At 39.9% G+C, this 20,526-nt stretch overlaps 2 protein-coding genes across 6 annotated transcripts; both read right to left on the bottom strand.

The window, feature by feature from the left end:
- Nucleotides 1-4,014: 4,014 nt before the first annotated feature.
- Nucleotides 4,015-13,977, bottom strand: bmi1a (bmi1 polycomb ring finger oncogene 1a). 5 transcript variants are annotated; one of them, XR_006369425.1, is made up of 11 exons: nt 13,493-13,976; nt 9,209-9,376; nt 9,017-9,113; nt 8,724-8,779; nt 8,083-8,130; nt 7,878-7,986; nt 7,312-7,351; nt 6,982-7,080; nt 6,767-6,847; nt 4,729-5,265; nt 4,015-4,423 (listed from the first exon to the last, which is right to left on the bottom strand). XR_006369425.1 is itself a non-coding variant. In XM_044103963.1 (10 exons), the coding sequence occupies exons 2-10, from the start codon at nt 9,318-9,320 to the stop codon at nt 4,870-4,872; spliced, it is 1,038 nt and encodes a 345-aa protein (XP_043959898.1). In that variant the 5' UTR covers nt 9,321-9,330; nt 13,493-13,977; the 3' UTR covers nt 4,015-4,869. The 5 variants fall into 5 exon arrangements, 4 of the variants coding, with proteins under 4 accessions (XP_043959898.1, XP_043959895.1, XP_043959896.1 ...); XM_044103963.1 differs by having other exon boundaries at nt 4,015-5,265; nt 9,209-9,330; nt 13,493-13,977; XM_044103960.1 differs by having other exon boundaries at nt 4,015-5,265.
- Nucleotides 13,978-14,976: 999 nt separating this feature from the next.
- Nucleotides 14,977-20,018, bottom strand: commd3 (COMM domain containing 3). Its single transcript, XM_044103964.1, has 8 exons — nt 19,806-20,018; nt 18,958-19,069; nt 16,557-16,620; nt 16,405-16,439; nt 15,776-15,836; nt 15,612-15,668; nt 15,452-15,505; nt 14,977-15,176 (listed from the first exon to the last, which is right to left on the bottom strand). The coding sequence occupies exons 1-8, from the start codon at nt 19,942-19,944 to the stop codon at nt 15,117-15,119; spliced, it is 582 nt and encodes a 193-aa protein (XP_043959899.1). The 5' UTR covers nt 19,945-20,018; the 3' UTR covers nt 14,977-15,116.
- Nucleotides 20,019-20,526: the final 508 nt, after the last annotated feature.

The raw sequence follows: 20,526 nt of genomic DNA, 5'->3' as shown, positions 1-20,526 counted from the left end.
TTTTAATACTACTATTAAATTACTATAATAGCACACACCAACGCTTCTCCTATTAGGTCTACAAATATGGACTTAAGCTTGGACCTAAAAGGAGAAGTAGCTCGCTTCTTCCTTTTCTTCACGAACAAATACTCGTGGAGTGTGCAAATTCGTGCTAGACTGTAGACCAGCGACGGCCCTTCTCCTTTTTGTTTCTCTAAGCGTGGACCTAAGCTTTTTACCTAAAAGGAGAAGCTATTGCAAATCAAATCACTGTGATTATTGCTCTAGAAACAGATACTGTATGAATTCATTCCCATATTTGAGAGACGTATAAGTAAAAACAAGCCAAGAAATTTTCAGAGTATTGGATCAGGTATTGGATACGGACGTGGTTTTGGTAACTTAAAAAACTTCACCCCGGAATCTCTGTGGTAAAGGAAAGTGACAAAATGTTTACATAATGCTGAGACAGTTATGTCCAGTAGCAAACATGGCGTCATTCCGTTATCTCACAATTACCGGCAGAAAATTTAACAATTTGTAGTTCTGTGTGCAAGTTTTTATTGCAATAAAATGAAATGTTGCAACTTTAGTCGAGCGCATATTAAATATTTATCATTGCTAATTTGATCGACATTTTTATTTTTTCAGGCATTGACCTCGTGGTTCTATGCTTCAAATACAATATTAAAAAATTTAATTATATATATATGAAGGAGACCTCATACCTCCCTTTACGATTTGATAAATATCCCTATAAATTACCAGTAATTTTATGGTGCTACAGACTTATTATTATTATTATTATTATTATTATTATTATTATTATTATTATTATTATTATTATTATTATTATTATTATTATTATTATTATTATTATTATTCACATATTTTCATATATAAAAACAATAGAAGCTTAATTGTGGAAGAGTACTTAAATTAAATTTTTTTAAAAACTTTCTTATCCTTGAACAGACATTTCTTTCTTAATCAAAGCCCATTATGTACAGTAAATATATTGGTATTATTTTGCGTGATCAAAAACCTGCGTAATATATAGAAACACAGAACTAAAAATGTTCTGTGTTTCTAGGCAATTGTTGGCTGCCTGGAAACTACCGAGATGATTTCAGATGACTGTGAAACATATAACCGCGTCTTTAGGCTTAAACCTCAAACTCAGGTTGTAGAGGCAATCTGAGGTTGCCTCTGCAACATTTTTCCTATCGCAAATAAAAGCTTTCCAAAGACTTGAATTTTTTCACCCGCTTCGGATGTTATCATCCCATAGAATGGCGATTATCAACCCGAATCGGATTTTATCATTTTCCCAACGTGAATGTATTTAAATAAATAAATAAATAAATAAGGAAACCTGACCTGAAATTATATGTATTTCCTTTCATTTCAATTAGCCAAATGTCTAGAGAAAGTGAAATAGTACAAAGTGCAATGTTTTATTCGAAGCTTTATTTTTAAAATCCAGTTAACATTTTTTTCCTGAATCACAGTGTCAAATGTCAGATTATATCACATTATCATCAGGAAAGTTCAATGAATCAACTCTTAAAAGTGCCAACGTATCGACAACAAATGGCGCCGCGCAGAAAAAACGAAGAAAAATAGAAACTGTCTGGTTTTATCCATGTTTCCAGAGTTCATGAAGCAGCAGCAGGAGGCTGAATTGACCTGCCGGTTCAGGGGAATCTCTGCCCCATGATGCGTCCTGAAGCCACATGCAGCATCCTCAGCATGTTGAAAGCAGGCTTCATGCAACTTATTGTGTCTCCATCAGTCCAAACGCCGCTGATGCTGCTCTCCTCTTAGGCCCAACCTGTTTAACATTAACATGAAGAGCCTGGAGAGGCAGATCTCAGACCGAACCAGTCCTGGGACTAGCAGCGCGAGCACCAGTCCGCGACTCTCCTCGTAGTTCAGATGGACTCGGAACCGAGGACCGGTGATTGTCCAGAGTGTGATGTTTTGTGCAGAAGCGTTGATTCTCGCTCTCTCTCCGTTCATCTTGTGCTGACTTTCAAGTCCAAAGCAACTGCTGATTGTTCCCTTTAGGGAGATTGGAGTCAAGTTCCCAGGAGTCCTCACAAAGTTTCTTCTCGGCCTTTTATGTCTTTCGATCTCAGTAGTTCCCCTCTGTCCTCTCCAAAGACCACGGAACGCGTTTCATCCAACCACCTCGGCTGCTTTCCGTCTCTGACTCCAGAAAGCATCAAATCTTCTGATGGACTCCGACAATTTTTAAGGTCATCAATGCTTGAAAGCAGAGAGAAATTAGGGAGTGAACAGCACCTCTGGGCGGGGATTGCCTGCCCCCTTCCTAATTTCGCGCTATGATACTTACTTACTTACTTACTCAGACTGCTGGAGTTCTTGCAGAAAGAAAACCCGTGGGTGCAGACCAACGAAGGTGGACTCTTTTTTCCACTGCTCCTCTCCCTACCCACTCTGACCCGGGTCGTTACAGACAAACACACTCTCTCACCTCAACGCCTTTGCCAGCATGTCTTGCTATATGTGCCGTGTCCTACCCAATGTTGTCTTTTCATCCTACTTATGAGTTATTATTTAGAAATAGTGGAATACTCACTTTTAACCCAGAAAAGGATTTGGATTAGTCACTCTTTTATTTATTTACTTACTTACTTACTTACTTACTTACTTACTTACTTACTTACTTACCTTACTTTACTTCCTTTACTTACTTTACTTACTTTACTTACTTACTTACTTACTTACTTACTTACTTACTTACTTACTTACTTTACTTACTTTACTTAGCCTACTTACTTACTTACTTTACTTACTTTACTTACTTACTTACTTTACTTACTTTACTTACTTACTTACTTACTTTACTTACTTTACTTACTTTACTTACTTACTTACTTACTTTACTTACTTTACTTACTTACTTTTGCTTTACTTTTTACTTTTACTTACTTTACTTACTTACTTACTTTACTTTTTATACTTTTAGGTATTTCCTTGCTTCAGTGCAGCTGATTTCAATTGATGACTGATTAACAGGTTGAATCAGGCACATTAAAGCAGGGAAACCTCTAAAACATGTAGGACAGTGTGCCTTGAGGACCAGGGTTGGGAAACACTGCTGTAGAGTACTCACTATCTAGACCAATTTTCTACTTTTTGGATTAATTTTTAGATTATTCTGCAGAGAGTCCTATTATTGCAACCCAGAAAAGGAATTAGAACGAACGTAGAATCCAGAAAAAAAACAAACCATAAAACATCTTCCAGGACAGGAACACTAAGGTTTTTTTTATTATTACTTTGAAACTGTGGAATACTCGTTACTTTTACAAATTTAGAGCATACTTAGAAAGCCCAGAGAATACCTACTTATACTTATCTAGCAACCCTGAATAGTTTTTAGTTTATATACTTTGGATCAACATTATTAGACATCTTCTTAGACTCCTGTTTTGTTATTTTGTTTGTATTTCCTTTTTTATTCCCGTAAAGCACTTTTATTGCTTTGTTGCTGAAACTGTGCTACATAAATAAAATTACCTCAGTTCCTGCCTGAGTGTTGAATATAAGTGGTGGTGAACAGGTGAGACCGCCTGAGCTGTGGAGGAAAACAGAGCAGGCAGACGGGCCAGAATCATGACAGAAATAGACTTCAGAGGTGGGAAACCAAAGATTTCTGCAACATATGAGCTAATAATGTTTACGCAAATTTGAGCGTAATTGCTCAACGTTTCTTTTATATGTCACTGTTCATATCTGCATTGTTTATTTTGTATTAATAAACAGGATTATTTCATTTGAAAAGTCGAGCTGAAAGCTCATTCACTTTTAAGCCAAAATAAAACCAATATGTTCCGCGGTGACGTATTGGAACCGCAGTTTGGGTTTGAAAGAAACGAACCAGCTGCGTACCTGTAATACTAATTTTTCGTATTTCGATTCTATTGCATTATTTTAATTAATCTTTTTTTTTCTGTCGTGCAAAGGCGTGTTTAAGGAGAAAAGCCGATTAAAAGGCGTGTGTTTTCTGCATAAGTGTAAAATGTTTTATTTAGATGTTTTATACTGTGCAACAGTAACAATACGGTAAGTTGTTCATACAATTGAGCGATACAAATACAGAAAACAGAGACATGAAAACATCTGTCATGAAATGAAGCCAAGTCCTTCCTTTCGAACAAAGGGCGGAGAATAACACCATGGCTGATTAAATATGCACTTTGTCTCTATTTACACGCGGAAACCTTTAAAAGACGTGAATGACGAACAGTCCAGCTAGGAAGGGTGTTCTTTTTTTTGTTTTCCAGTAGAAGGCAGAAATGCTTTTATTTGTCTCCCGTTGATGCTTCCCGCTTCACAAACTCCTGATGTCCAAAACACTTCCAAAAACTCTAGAATAGGGACGGACACGCCCGAACCCTGAAGCCTCTTCCTGAACAGAAAAGTCACAATGAGCATGCGCATTAAACTGTGCTTCAAAACATCCCAACACACATGAATTAATCATGAGAAACACCTTTAAATTGAAGAGACATAAAACTAAATCAAAGTGTCACCTTCAGTCACTCCTGCAAAATAAAGATGTAGCTTTTAAAAGGGAGAGACATGTTATCCAACTTTCTTCTTCTTCTTTCCCTCCTCCCCTTCCAACATTTTCCTTTCAGACTGAATTTCCCCATTTCATCCTTCTTTTTTTTTATTTTGAAATGTCTCTGATTCCACTACGTTTAAACTTACAAATGATGCCATAATATTCAGAACGACGAATGGCGACAGAAAGAGAGAGAACATTGTCTACACAGTGGAACTACGTTGGCATGGAAAATGCAGGAGCTGAGCGGGAGTCTGGCGTTGGCAGGTCGGCTCCGGAGCCCCGCGTCATCCGGACGAAGTCGACGAGCCGTTCAGGGACACCTTCCGCGGCTTCCCGCCGCTGCCGCCCCCGCTGCCGCCGCTGAACTGGCTGAAGGACCGGCTCGGGGTCTGAGCTCCCGCCGTTGCTGACACAGCAGCCGTACTTCCGTTCACGGTGCTGCTGCTATTGTTGCCCGGGCCGTGAGGGAGCTGAGGATGCGGGGACTGCGCGGGGGTTCCGGGGCTTGGCAGGGACGACGAGGTGGAGGGAGCCCCGACGGGACTCCCTGCTTTGTCGCTGGCAGAGTCGCTCTCCGGACCGGACCTGCTTGCATTGTTCTGACCCTCCTGCTGGGGGTGGTTCACCTTCATTTTCTTACAGTTGGGTCGGACCCGATACTTCAGAGGTAAGGGTCCGTTCTGTGCAGAAGGTTGAAGAGAAAATGAAACCTTAAAATAAATTAACATAGTGCATCGCTTACATAAAAACATTAGTTATATTTAGTTATTTATTTTAAATAAAACTTCGGAAGCCCTTACCAAAAAGTGGTAATCAAAGCTGCATGTACAAAACATGAATCTTTCAGCAGAATATCTTTTTTTTTTTTTTTTTTTTTTTTTAATTCTTAACTTCTTATGAAATATAAATACTGACTTTAGGCATTTTTGAATTTCTATAAAGTCACACAGACACCATTACACATTTGTGGTATATTTAGAATTTTATTTACACAAGTCAGATGTCTCCCTCTCATCGTTTATTTTTTTGTAGTTTCCTTTCAGTTTAAAGGCACTGCAACGAATGGAATACTAGTTAAGCTTCAAGTAGAGATATAAAATCAAACCACTTGTGTGAATGGTGTTAAATTAATTTTAATAAATTCTTCAAAACAGTCGATAACATGTTATTAATTTATGGAACTCTTTAGTTACATTCTAAAAAATTTAAATGTTACAAGTAAAAGTAAAACCAATATTGGATAAACATCTGCTTCACTGTGCATGTACAAAAATATATATACATTTAGTCTACAAGGTCCCCACATTTTTTTTCTTCATAAAAATTATTATTTTCTAAATTCTATTATTTATTTATTTAAATATATATTATTTATTATTATTTCTTTTTCATATGTTGAGCATTTTATTACATTGTCTATTTGGTTTTTGTTACATTTTTAAATATTTTTTTTATTCTCTGAGGACCTTGAAAATGCAGATATTTAAAAATCCAGAAAAGATTCTGATTGAATAAATACGGAAGAGTTAAATATTACTTTGTACTTATAGATATCCTCATTTCACAAAGTAGAAAAAAAAAAAAAGATTTCCGATTTACATGGCATCTAGACAGCAGTTCAGGAATTCATCTGAATTCAAGGGACAGCTGAGTTTACTCTAAACAATAATTCAAAAACTAAAATGCTACATTAATTAGTTAGAACTCAGGTTGTAAAGCCCAAAATAGAAGCCAGTATCCAAAACAAAATCAACATCAACAAGCCCTTTATTTTTCAGACATTTCAATTTAATATATTTCAGTTACAAGGGGGGAGTGAATTTTGGACACTTTTCCAAGCATTTCTAAATTTTACTAGGGGGTTGGAAAACATTAAATAATTTTTACATCAGTGAGCCTAATCATTAGCACCATAGCTTCTCAAAATATTAGTAAATTAAAATTTATACTTTACATCTTCTCCGACAAAACCTTGACCATAAAAATGGGGAATAGTTTATTGCTTGCAGTTAATTATAGCTCTAAAAATGTGTCAAAATAACATTCCATTGGATCAGATTATGCCTAAATTTACTTACAAACGGACAGGAATTTAACTGTCAATATGATAAAACTGCCTGTAGATTTTAGGACTAACACTTTAATAAGCGTGTTGACAACATGTTCAAGGAGACAACTTACCCTTCTCCAAGTGTAGATATAAGCTATATCCATTAATGTGTAGTAATCTTTGAGAGGCTCGTCTTCATACATGACTTCAACCTGGATCACACAAATAGGCAAGCGAATTTAATGGAAAAAAAAAACAACAACAAACAACAATGATTTTGCAGTTTGTTTGTATTTATATAAAAGTGTCAGCTTAAGAAATAAGAAAAATACACAATATAAAAGACCTGATATGTGTTTGGGATGTCCATCTTGCTGCGCAAAAACTTCCTCAGATGCATGACTGTCATGGCGGCTGGACACTGCAGGTACCTCTTGTTAGCCACCTGCAGATATCCATATACAAAGAGTTATTTTGCATTTTGTGCTAAAAGCATTGAAAAAAAATATATAAATTTGATAAAGAGGTAGCCATTTGGTTGGTTGTTAAAAACAACAACATTTGCATTGCAGGAACAACATGGCTGCTCCTTTTAACAGGTTTTTTTATTATTATTATTATTATTTTTTTTTTTTGAGATTCTTTGATAAGAGGGTGTCAAATCAGTGGTGCATACCTGATCTTTTGTTTGCTTGTCTTCCACCCCGCCTACAATTCTAAAAATAAAACACACACACACACACACACTTCCATTACATACTTGTTGAAGCTAAATTTAGTCAACATACAAAGCTTATCAGAATCAGAGTTCTTACCATTTTATTCTCAGCAAGCATAAATTTCTTTTTTGATTTCAGAAATGTAAAAAAAAATCAATAAATTTTTAGAAAAAAATTACAGTCTTGATTTTGCACTAATTTTTATGTAATTTCCCGTGATAACCAAAAAGGACTCTTTACAAATGAAACATTGGACAAAATCCATGTAAATGATAAATCTTTTACATTTTAAACAAATATGTTTTCCCTTTATGTATGCAAGTATATGTTAAATGTTCAAGTACAATAAAATCCAAACAGATTTTTTTTTTTTCAGACATTGTAAATAATTTACCAATGTAAAAGTAACATTTTGGACCAAATTAACAGAGAATGATAATCTGCAAATTAAGTAAATGTAAATTTTTTTTTAAATATGACCTCATAAAAGTCACTTCCATGTACGTTCAGACCAAAAGCTCACCTGGTCTGATCAAAGAACTCGATGGAGAGGCTGATGATCTCGTCATCGGTGATAATTCTCTTATCCTCGTCCGCCACCTCTCCACGATCCTCATGTGAACCGTTGGAAGCTTTGATAGAAAAAGATAATACACAGGCTGTGTTACAGAGGAAAAATAAGGAGAACCATTCACACTTTACATAAAAAGGCTGGATCTTCGACTCACCATCTACAGGATGCTCTGCATAAAAGTCTCTCCTTCTTTTCATTTCATCTGCAGGAATTCAGGAAGACAAGTCAGTACAGCTGTACTTCTCACAAACTCTTAGAGAGAGGAAATGCAACCAGGGAGAGTTACAAGCAACAATTTCACCGTCAAACACAGCAAAATGGGATGACTCGTGGAAATAATTTGGGTCATTTAGAACATTTGTCAACATTATGATAGATAGCCCAAAAAAGATGGCAACAAATCCGAAGTTTTTTTTTTTTTTTTGGTTTTTGTTTTAAAAACCTTTTTAAAAAAACAAAAAGTACAAAAACATCAACATTTCAATCAAGTTGGACACGTATTGGTTGATTTTTCTTTACTAATAGCATTTTGCAATATGTCAGAACAAACAATATATCCATAATTTCTCATTTCATCACAGCACTAAAATCGGAACAGCTTCTAAGCACTACTGGACTTTGAAATCTCAAGATGTGGCATTTAAAGAAGTTCACAGCCTTACAAAAAGTGATCCACACCGGAGTATGAATACTGCCTAAATGTTGATATTTGTAGGATTCATTACTCTAGAGCGTTCACAAGCTCCCGCTTCTATAGATTTGTTTTGGACAACAAAGAAATTTGAATGTTCTTACTTTTGAAGAGGCCTGGGACCAGTTTGTACACAATGTCCTGCAGAGTTTTGTCAGATCTGCAGAGAGAATGGAGAAACTCCTGTCATGTTCAAACACAAACTACTGACACAGCAGGATCAATGTGTTGGATGAGCAGACAAATTACAGCTTTTATACACATGACAATGAGTGGCTGATTCATCCGCACAAAGGACAAGTCAAAAAGGAAAAGTTACGAAACAATAATAGCAAAAAGATACACCCAGGGGCAAAACGTGTCAAAGAGAACGACTTCAACAACAACACTGTCTCACCTAATGTTGAGCAGGGGTTTTGTTTTATGCACTTGTACATCACAGATGGGACAATATTTGCTCGTTTCCAGGTAGCGCACAATGCACATTTTGCAGACTGCAACAGAGAAAACATCAGTCAGAAAAAAAGAATTATGGTGCTAAATCTGGGCTGAGGGACAAACAGTGCATCAAAGCGTCTGCGCTGCTTACAAGAGTGGAGGCATTCGATGATGGTGGTTGCGTCTATGAAGTATCCTCCACAGAGGACGCATATGAGATGAGGGTTGAGCTCGGTGATCTTTATCCTGGTGGTCCGATGCATGTTGGGAGAACTTTACAAAAAAAATTAAATAAAAGAAAGAAAGAAAAATAAAAATCCTGCATGGGAAGAAAAGAAAGGAGGGAACGTGTCAGGATGGCTGGTGCAGATGCTATCTGAGTAGAAAAGTGGACCATTTGAGGACCAACAATGCCTATTATTATTAACTACAATTTTAGAAAGACGATTTCTTTTAAAATATTTTCACTGTATAACCTTTCTATTATGATAGTCAAACCAAAACCCCAAAGTATGTTTTAATTGAGAGAGTCGTCCTTCAAATGCTTGATGGTCCAGAGCACCATTTGCATGGGAAAAGATGTTGTTTGCTTGACTGTGTTAAATCAACACCATCTTTTATGCTAATTAAAAAATAACCGAAAGGAGAGGGGTTTTTTTTCCTTCTGTGGCAGATTGATGGTCAGTGAGATGGCATTCAGTCGGCTAGGAGGCAGTAAAATATCATAAATCAATCAGATCATGGGGAAATCGATGCCACTTTATATGACCGTCATCTAAAGTAGGCATAACAACGAAGCAATGGGGCAGGCGGGATCCAAATGTCGAGGCGATTCTAATTTTGAAAAAAATAAAATAAAAATGACGCCTGAACTAGTCAGCTTTATCAACTCTGGATGAGGTATTTTTAATGCGATTCGTTGTGTCAACATTTGCTTTAAATTGTCAAACAGCCGGAGAAGAAGTTACACCAAGCACGGTGAGTGTTTGTCACCGGTAATAAGTCGCAACAATCTAGCGACCAAGCCTTAAATGCCGCTTAACATATAGAAACATATGAATGAGAGTATAATTTGCAGCGAAAAGGCGGATTCCGAGCGAGGGTTAACCGGGGAGCGACGGTTCCAGGCTCCCGCTAGTTGCGTCAGGTGTGCCACACAGGCGGCGAACGGGTGGAAGGGGGAGAGGGGGGGACCCTGACCGTTTCTATGGCAACTCCCATTGCTTTGAGCTTGCGTGGCGGCTCGCCAGTAATCAGAACGACGCAGGATGTCGAACCAAAACAAAAAGTCGGCGAGCTGCCGGTGAAGCAGAGCGGGAAAGAGGAGGAAGGAGGGACCGAGAGTCTCTCTCCGTCCCCTCCGCCGCTGGACTGCCAGGCTGCCGACAGCACGGCTGCCATTTTGTAAAGGGGGTGGAGGGGGAGAGAAGCTCATATCGGTTCGGCGGGGTTGCGGGGTTTCCTACGTTAGAGAGGGGGCGCATTGAAGCCCCGCATAAACCCGAAGCTTTTGGGCTATAAAGAGCTATAGGCTACGGTGTCCCAGTCGGAGAACGGCTTTGCTTCGAGTAGCAAGAGCTTCGCTTCATGGCGTGTGTGCGATAATAAGCACGGTGCAGCAGCAGCAGCAACATGGCCAGACAGCAGAGGCTGCGCCGAAGTTCAACCCGCAAACTGGAACACAGGCTGCATTTGTTCTGCGTCAGAAGCAGTCTCTCACACAGCCTGGCTTTTACCTTTCAGCGCATATTTGTTTTACAAACAAGTAACTTCACCGAAGTTAGTTGTGGGTAACGCGCATCGGCAGTGCCGACCCAAGGTTCAATTCAGTCTTAAGAAGAATTTGTTTTGGGGGCAACATAGCCACCACAGCACCACCCTTTTATTATTATTATTATTTGTTTATTCACTGTGCACATAACTACACCCAACAGTGAATCTCCTTAATTGACTGCGTCAGTTTGCTTCTTTTATTTAATACAAAAGACTTTGGAAGGTAAAAGCTGTTAATCGTGGAGATGAGGTAGAAAGTCACAATGTTTCAATACAGACTTGGTGTTGGGATGGATGTGTCAAATTTAATCAGCTGTACTTAACAGGCACAAAGAGGAAGATTACATTCAACTTATTGCTATTCACTTGCAAACATTTAGAGCATGCAAGATCCCAGCACAGACAGCAAAAAAATAAATAACTCTACAACCATGACAAATGAAATCTTAAGCAAATATGAGTTACTAGTTCAGATTCAACCATTTTAAATCCTTTTTGCATCATTTTCTTAAAATAATCCCTGGCATTTATGAGTCACTTCATCCTTGATCCACTACAAACTGTAAACAAGTTATGACATACTGTGATATAATCTTGGACCCTCCTGAGCTCCAACCAGCAGCTTAGTTCGCTTATACCTCAAGCCAGCTCTATTTTTATACTGTTAACGCTTTAAGACTTTATGCTGGATTGGAGGTAAAACAAAACAAATGTAAGCTAGATGTCGACATGAACTCCTCGGGTTCTATTTTTTTCCCCCCCAGAAATAAAAGTTGTCACTAAGTGTGTGCAAAGCCAACAGAGGTCATAGTTTTCTGACAAATAAAATAAAACACATATATGAATAAACAAATAAATAATACTGGATTTGACTGAGCCATTCTTGCCCCACCATCAGCACCATGATGCAAGACTGGCCGCTTCTGAGGCTCACCAGACCCCTGAGAGGGCAGGTTTGGACAGCGTCTCGGCTCCAATGGATGCCACAGACCCGCACAATGATGGATAATGTCCGCATATATGCAAGGAGGAGCCTGTTGCGCCATTAATCGATCGCCTGGATGTTTGGACAACTGTTCTCCCTTCTCCGTCCTGTGGGAGCGAGACTGTTTGCTCCCGTTTATGACATGACTTCGAGTCGACCACCCCCCCACCCAAAAAAAGTTTATTTCTGAATAAATGGCCAACTCACGGAGGATAGGACGATTAGCTCCCAACTGTATCCACCGTTCCGACTTGAATTAATTTACTCAACGCAGCAATTTTTGGAGAATAAGCCTAAAAAAAAAGAAAAAAGCCGCACAAGTCGAGATTTCCAAAAGTCCTCGCGATTGACCCAAAGAGATGCTACTCGTTTGTCCTCAAACGACACCGTTGCCTGTCACGGCGTTTCCCCTGGTTGCAAACTGCTCAACTGTACTTTGAAATAATATTTAGGACGGGATGAAATGAACAAAAACAGCAGAAAAACTCAAGCTTTCATCCGCCGCTGTGACTGGATATATAAAGTGGAATACACAAAAATAAAATAAAATAAATAGCAACATATTGGCGCTTCGGTTCATTTCAACAAAACTTCATGATCACATTTATGCCAAAGATGTTAACCTGAAATAACTAACAATGAAAAAATTATTCTATTTTTTTCTCTCTCTTTCTTGTAAAAGCTTTCATAATGAACACTGATAATTTTTTCCCCTCCGCGTGATAGAGGAGACTTGTCATCATAGCCTACTGTATAAGACAGACCGTGGACATGCAATGAAGCTGGATGAAAGGTGAAAATATTGCACGTCAATAAAATAAAAACAAACATTTTCTGGCTACAGTTCGTGCAAATTTAACAGACGCTTTGGCGGCTTTGGAGGACTCAGCCACCTCTTTGTATCCACCCCGACGTCTCGCCCTGTGCTTTTGTTTTAATTTACTCAAACTTTAACCATCCAATCCAAACAAAACCGCCACACAACAGTTGAAAAAGACGCACACTTTCTTATTTTCCAACAGTCAACCATCTATCGATCGCCGGTAATTAAATAATTAAGACACAAATGAAACGCTTCACCTCCACCGCACATTTCCGGTAGACCATCCGTGTTAAGTTAAAAAATCCGAAACTGGGTCAAATTCGCACGAAAGTCGAACGGGACCCGGTTCGGGACCCTTCCACCATCCCACCTCTATAAAATGAAGCCCCTGCGTGGAAACCCGAGCCCACACGGAGCGTTTGAAGCACTTGCTGCCGCTGCCATCTCAGCCGACCCAGCTTGGTTCGCTTCGGCTCTCCCACTTTACATAAATCCAAACGACGCGAAGCAAACCTTAACCGAGACCAACCTTTAGAGCCAGGTAACCGAGCTCTGTGCCACGCGTCCGCGAACAAGAGTAAGCAATAATTGGCTTTTATAACCGAGAGCGGATCTGTTTTTGCAGGAAGACGGGGGCTTGGGGGGGGAAGAAAAGTAGTGCGCATGAGACACACTGAGCTCCACGTCGGTGATAGAGCTCCACATCCACCGCTGGATCGGATCAGCGCGGAGGGAGAGAGACAGACACAGAGAGAGAGAGAGAAAGAGAGAGAGGGTGGAAAAACACAAAAGCACATCGCCTAAACGTCGCCTTTCACCGCTGCTAGTTAAAGACGAAACGGAAGGGGACAAACCTGCAAGCTCGGCTGGCGATCGGCGGCTCTCGACGCGGCGCAGACAATGAAAGTTGGGAGGCAGATCAGCAGAAAATGAATAGAAGCCGAGCCGCCATCTTGAAGCAGGGCTGCAGACGCTGTCAGTGGCGGAGAGCGCACGGCGGAGCGCAGCGCATTTCAGATGCGCCAAGACGAGAAGAGGAGGGAGGTGGAGGGGGGAACAAAACTCCTCTATTCCTCCTGCGCCGTGCGTGTCGCGATCCAAGGGATCCAAATCCCGCCGCTTCGGTTCCGACAGCCGTCCACTTCAGCACTGATAACTTTGCCTCCAAAATATCCGCTTCGCCTCTAGAGCTGAAACGCAGCACTCTCTCTCTCTCTCTCTCTCGCTTGCTCTCTCACTCGCTCCCTCTCCGTGTGTGTGTATGTGCGTGTGCTCCGTGGAAACTGACACAGTCCCCAAAATGGCTTGTAGTTCGACCGCCCCGTGGTCACGTGGTCTCTTTGCTTAAGGGTGCCTTGGAATTACTGTCGGTGTATGAACGTTTGCCCAAAATTAAAAAAATGAATAAATAAATAAAATAAAAATCTTGTCAGTGGGTGACACGAAACACAACAAAACCAAAAGGTGTGCACATGATAGTGCTTTTCTTTTCTTTTTTTCCTCCCTCTCTCAAAGCGAAACCACGCAAGACGCCGCGATTTGCGCATAAAACGCGAGCAAGAGTTCGCTTAAAGGCGCAGAGAAATTCGCTGTCGGGGTGTTTTTTTTTTGTTGTTTTTTTGTTGTTTCTTTTTTCCACCGGGAACGTCATTTTAGAGATCCCCGGATCCACGTTCACGCACTTTGCGCCACAATCGGCGTGCGTAACATGCGAGCGATTACTTTATAGCTCGCCTAGTGTTAAAAATAACCGCAAAGCACAAGCGGCTGCCCCTCATACAGACTGCTGTGGCAAAAGGCAGCTGCTTTATTAAAGCTCTCCTCTAAGACCGACGCACTAACAAATGGCGTCAAACATTCCCTCCCCACACACAGGCTCATGTAAAAAAATATATAGAGAGAATCAAATTAAATAAAACGCACAACCGCGTTTGCTGGAACCACCTGAAGTCTTGACACTGCTCGCAGCCGGCTGAGCATGGAGGAATTTGGGATGTTTATGGAATCCGAGCCGCTGCGCAGCTCCAACTGAGGAGCTTTGAAGCTGCAGCTGATGTGGGTGTAAACTCGGAGGGGAAAAGGGGATGAAATTCCAGGCAATTAATCGGGAAGGTTTAGGCTCCAAGCATCTTGTTGAAAGTGAACGGCAATGGTATAAAACTACAGTTTAAAATAATAATAATAATTTAAAAAATACCCGTATAAATTTCTTCAAGTTCTTGTCAGCGTTTCAGGGGGAAAAAAATACAAATAAAAAAATAAAAACTCTATACCGACGTGTCGGATGAGAAGGTTGTTGAGAATATTTCAAGGACGACTCAAATGACAAATACATATATACATTTCAAATTTCAGATTTTATTCTCAAACATGCGTGACGTTATGCAGACTCGTGTACAAAACAGGAACTAATACATATTAACAAACAACAACAAAGTAAAAGAAAATGGTTAGTGAAGTAGCTGGAGCTGCAGGGCGTCACATCTGACTGGCTTTCTCCACACTCTTGGCAGCATCTTTCAACTTTGACACCAGATCCTGGAATAGAGAAAAACACGGGTCACTTCCAGCACAAATCCAGAGCAGCGGAGAAAAGCCGGACAGACCAGGAAGAAGATCAAAATTCAATTTTGTTAAGCTCCTACTTCCATTCCACAAGCACAAATAATTCTTTGAGCTTGAAATCCAGCCTTCTCCCCCAAAAAAACCAACAAACAGGACAGACATCTTGTAAGCAGGATGAGTTTTTATTCGTCACGTTTTCCCTGATAATTCTACTCTGTTTAACGTGCAAATACACCCTTTTCTGTTACCTGCAGCTGCTCCGTTGTGCAGGTGAAGTTGATATCCTCCGAGGATCCTTCACTCTGACAATAAAAAAAAGAAAGAAAAGAAAACAAACAAATACAGCTTTTTGTTGCGCACTCGTACAGAAGCTGCAGGAAAGCAGAAGGAAAACAGCGCAGCAATTACCTCCGTGTTCAGGGAGATCAGGTAGAAAGGCTCGTTGATCTTATCCAGCTGCCCGCTCTGATGGGTGGGGGGTGGAGGGGGAGGGAACGACATTGTTAGCGTCACATAACAAATGGTGCAGAAACAACTGCTGGAGCACAGGTTCCGGCGCAACGCGTCTGTACCTTCATGTGGTACTGCAGACGCCACGATACGTCGTTAACGTGAGGTGGACGTCTGCCCATGCTAGAGAGGGGAAAAGTTAAAAGAGGGAAGAGCTTGTTGTAGCAACTCGTGTACAGTTTGATTCATCGAATGGCTTATAAATGTGTAATAACTTCATCCAGTCTGCCAGGGTTTCCAGAAAGTTTATTTGTTTTGTTCTTTTTTTTTTTTTGTACGTGGTGACCTCATAGCACAAAAATAAATACACCTATAAGAAAAACATATATATTTAGCAATTTCTTTAATTCTATATTTCTTTTATATTGAGGATCTGTTATTGGGGGGAAATTGTGGGTTTAAGAAATTATAGGGTAAATCCATCCACTTTGGTCCTCAGGTTCAAATCTCATACCAGACCAGTTTACTGATAATTATACTTTCTCAGCCCTGATTTATATATCCAGTCAATTTCCCCTTTGCCCCCTTCATCTCCACCACCAAGTTAATTTTTTTCATGACACAAAAGTCTTTCGAAAACTTTATTTGGCTCAGCAATAGAATATTGATATCTATCAATTTTTAACTCGAATGAAATCAGAGTCAAAACAATAAAAAAGTAAAAATAAAAGTCTTCAGTTTTTATCCTTACCTGCTCAACAGATGCTCTATGTCTTTTTTATGTTTCTGTAAAACAAAGCAAACCCCAGTTTACCACCCTCACAAGTTAGTCAAAACTGCAGTCGTTAAATGTAATTTTTCTATTATTATTATTATTTTTTATTAAGATCAACATGATCTGACCTGATATGTGCTGAAGAATGTTTCTATTCTGTCTGTGCTGAATGTGAGCTCCTCAAGGCAGGAGCTGCAAGAAAGAAACAGAGACACACTTAATTTCACATCTTTTTTTATTATTATTTGCTTTTGATAAGAAGACATCTCTTCAACACCATTCTACTCAAAATGTTAACTCGTAGCAATTGGCGACTTCCTATTTTCTTCGAAAATGAACATGATATTTGAAACCGTGTGCTGAACATGAACCTGGAACTGAAACAAAGAGGTGATTTCCTCTTAAATGTTTGTGATACTTCCATCTTGGCCAATGGAAAAGCTTTCAGCATTGTAACATAAACGTGCACAGGTGAAAAACACACAAACACCATCTGACTGTAAAACATTAAGCTAGCGGAACACAGTTTATCGGATCCGCATCATATTAAGCGAAGTAAGATGATTATGCTGGTGCCAGGCAGGAGTTGACACTTTGAGGAAATCCGAATGTTGCATAGATTGATTTTAAAGCATCTCATAGAAATGTTTGTTTAGAGTCCAATCAGACTGGAAAACCTGAATTTCGCCCATCTGCAGGCGGCATGGGTTGGTTATTGGCATCAATGTAAACATAATGTTAAAAAAAAGAAAAAATAATTTCCAGCACGGTGGTATAAACTGATTTTAATGGGATCCCACATAGAGCCCTTGAATCTTCTCAAGTCGTACGCAACACCGATCCTCTGCCACCTGCTGCTGCCAACTGCCAGTCAGCTGGCTGAAAGAAGGCTTTTACACTTTGACCTTGAACAAATTTGGCTGCCTGGAACTATTTCCAATCCTAAAAAAAATAAAAAAAAATAAATAAATAAATAAAACCCTCTTGAAAACTAAAGAGCATTAAAATGATTTAATGCAGCAAAATCAATATATAAACTGCCTTTATCATTATTGTGTAATCTGTTGTGTTTTAAGCAACTGCAGTTAAATCATGATATTTAATTTTAATTTTTTTTTAATCATTTTAATCAGCTTTATACCAAACTGTAAAGTGCAAGATATCCTCCAGTATTTTGTGTATTTCTGTCAAGCAGAATCTAACTTTGGATCAAATCTCAAAAAACACACACCAACAATGAACTTCTTGGTTTTCCACAGTGTTTCCAAAGCTTTTGGGCCAGCTGTCTGTTCTGGTCTGATTAAAACGTGCAGACAAAATGTGCAATAAAGAGTGTGCAATAAATCAAAATCCTGCTATTTTATTCCCAAAATTTCAGGGGAAGTTGTGTTTTTGATTTGGTACACAAACCCAACTGACACTCCCTTATTCAAGATGTTTACCTTTAATGGGGAAGGTACACAACTTGATTTTTTCTTCTTTTTTTATGTATGCTTTTTGGCACTAAGTGTCTTTTTCATTTCTACAGAATAGTTTCATACAGTTGAAGCAGAACAAATTGAGATTACGAATGAAACTTTGAGACACTGTGAAACAACACAGCAGTCTGTGCCAAACATCTGGGTTTAGAATGAGAAAACCACAAGACAAGTTTGAAATCAGACATGAACCAATCAGCCGTTTTCAATGCCGATTTCTGTTTTTATCTCATATCCGACTGCAATTTTTAAGCCGATTCAGATTTTATTTTATAATTACAAAGCATTAATGAGAAAATAGGCAATTCATTTCTGGAGGTTTCTTGACAGAGGCAACAGTTTTAAATCCATCAGAAAACGATGAGTGAACATAGCGAGTCACCGACCTTCACCCAATTTTACAAAAATGCATCAGATAATCTGCTGTTGGTGTATGCTGACTAAAAATAACGAGTTTTAAGCTTTGATTCGATTAGTGAAGAGGAAGAGAACTGATTTTCTTCCCCCTAGTGTCGGATCTCCCGTTTACCAGTGACAGTCAGTAGCTGATTTATTGATACTTCTCCATAAGAAACACAAATTCTTAAGTTTTCACAGCTGAATGTTGCCTCTTACGTGTACAGACACACATATTCTCATACAAGCTCATGTCAAACATCCTAAACACCAGACATTTTAATATAAACCACAAAAAGTTTGCAAAAAGGACAACATTATGAAGAAAAGTGTGAGAAAAACAAAGGTCATCATTGATTCGCCTTTAATGCCACATCAGCACATTTCCCCTCCATTTGTTCCTCTTTCCATGCAAAATCCTCAACAACATGCAGCCAAACAGCATGAGCAGGCAACTCCACTTGCCCTAGAATCTCTCTCTTTTGTTGTACTTATTCTTTTCTGCAACAAGACATTTCTAGCACAAAGAAAATAAGATTCCTGCATCCACTGCTGCAGACCTGGATAGTTTCATGGTGCAACAGGACACATCGGAGTAACTTAAAGCAATCCCATCAGCTCCTCTGATTTCCATATAGGTCTGCTGTTGCCTTACCTGATCGTGGACTTGTCGGCGTTGTGTTTGACCGCTTCCAGGGTGAAGGTGGTCAGGGCCGCGTGACTCTGCTTCAGCAGGATCCTGTCCATGTGCTTCAGCTCGGGCCGATCTGAAACCAGAAGGACAGTGAAGCGAGACGACGTGTACGCCTCTCTTCCTTACGTTTGCTGGAATCATATTGGTGCCAATGCGATCCATTTCGCTCTCCTCGGGGTTCTTCCCAGATTGACGCGCAGAATGGAAATCAATGACGATTTGCATGTGAATGGACCCCTCAGCTGCATCAGCCGGGAGTGCTGGGGAGGGGTCCGGGGTCATTTCTTTGTTTGTCTGGTGAACATTTCATTTTCTAAACAATTCTCGCATTGAAGTGCTAAAAAAACCACACAGCAAACAAACAACAACAAAAAACCCGTCACTTTAATCATTTATTTTTGTTGTAATTTGTAGATTTTATTCGAAAATTAAAATCGACCAGCAAAAGCCGAGCGGGCTAAAAATGTGTGCAAGATCAGATCGTCGTAAAATACTTCAGTCCCGAGTGATTGTTACTGCAATACTTCATTATGATCCTTCTGATGTGTCATGTAGCCCTGGTGGCCGTTTAAGAGGCGACAGAAACCCCCTAAAAGAGCGCGTTAACACCTAAAACTGCACTCCCAGTTCGCCCCACGAGAGATTTTTTTTCTCCCTCTTTTTTCTTTTTTACGTGAACGTGTATAATCCAGGGCGCTACAGTGCCGTCAAAACCCGCAAACCTCGAGTCTAGACATAGAGAAACCGGAAGAAGTAGCGGAGACAAAAGCGGCGACGGCGGCGCCGGCGGGGGAGAGACATCGGCTCACCGAGGACTGTGGGGTCGGCCCGGGAGGAGAGCAGACCCCGGAAGGAAACATCCAGCAGCACCTGAAAGCTGCTGTGGTTCACGGCAGACTGATCGGCCAGGAGCTGCAGCCCCCTCTGCACAGACTCGCTTAACTCCATCTTGCAAAAAAGGGCGAGTCACGTGACGGATCAGCTGATCCAGCGCGTGGAGAAGAGAGAGAGGGCGGGGGGGCTGAGCTGAGAGAGAGAGAGAGAGAAACACCCATAAATCACTGAGGCTGTCAGCAGCAACACAGCTCTCAGCTGTGGTTTTCTGATGACTGATCCTCTATGGTTTGTTTAATATGCTCGACACATGCAGCATTGAAATGCTAAAGACAAACAAACAAGTGGTTACCAGAAATAAGCCTCTCATCACCCAATCAAAAAAAATACATAAATAAAATAAATTTTTTAAAAAATACACAATGCAAGTGCAGCTGTATCTGTATCTGTTTGATAAGGGCACAGATTAAAAACGGGTGACCTTCCTCATACCTGGCGCGTTGCAGGCGGTGGATGTCTTTCTGTCTCAGCCATGAAAACATTCTCTGCTCTGCTTATTTTTTTATTTTTAAATCACAGAAGCAGATTTGAGATCCTTTCCCAATGTGATGTTCAAAAGTCGAACGGTGAATCTGCTGATTAATAAGTTACTTTGTTTTCCTTTAACTCGGCATCTAGTGACACATCCCGCTCAAC

The sequence above is a fragment of the Gambusia affinis genome, linkage group LG21 (assembly GCF_019740435.1).
Source record: "Gambusia affinis linkage group LG21, SWU_Gaff_1.0, whole genome shotgun sequence".
NCBI classification, from domain to species: Eukaryota; Metazoa; Chordata; class Actinopteri; order Cyprinodontiformes; family Poeciliidae; genus Gambusia; species Gambusia affinis.
This window is presented reverse-complemented; position numbering and strand designations above follow the sequence as displayed.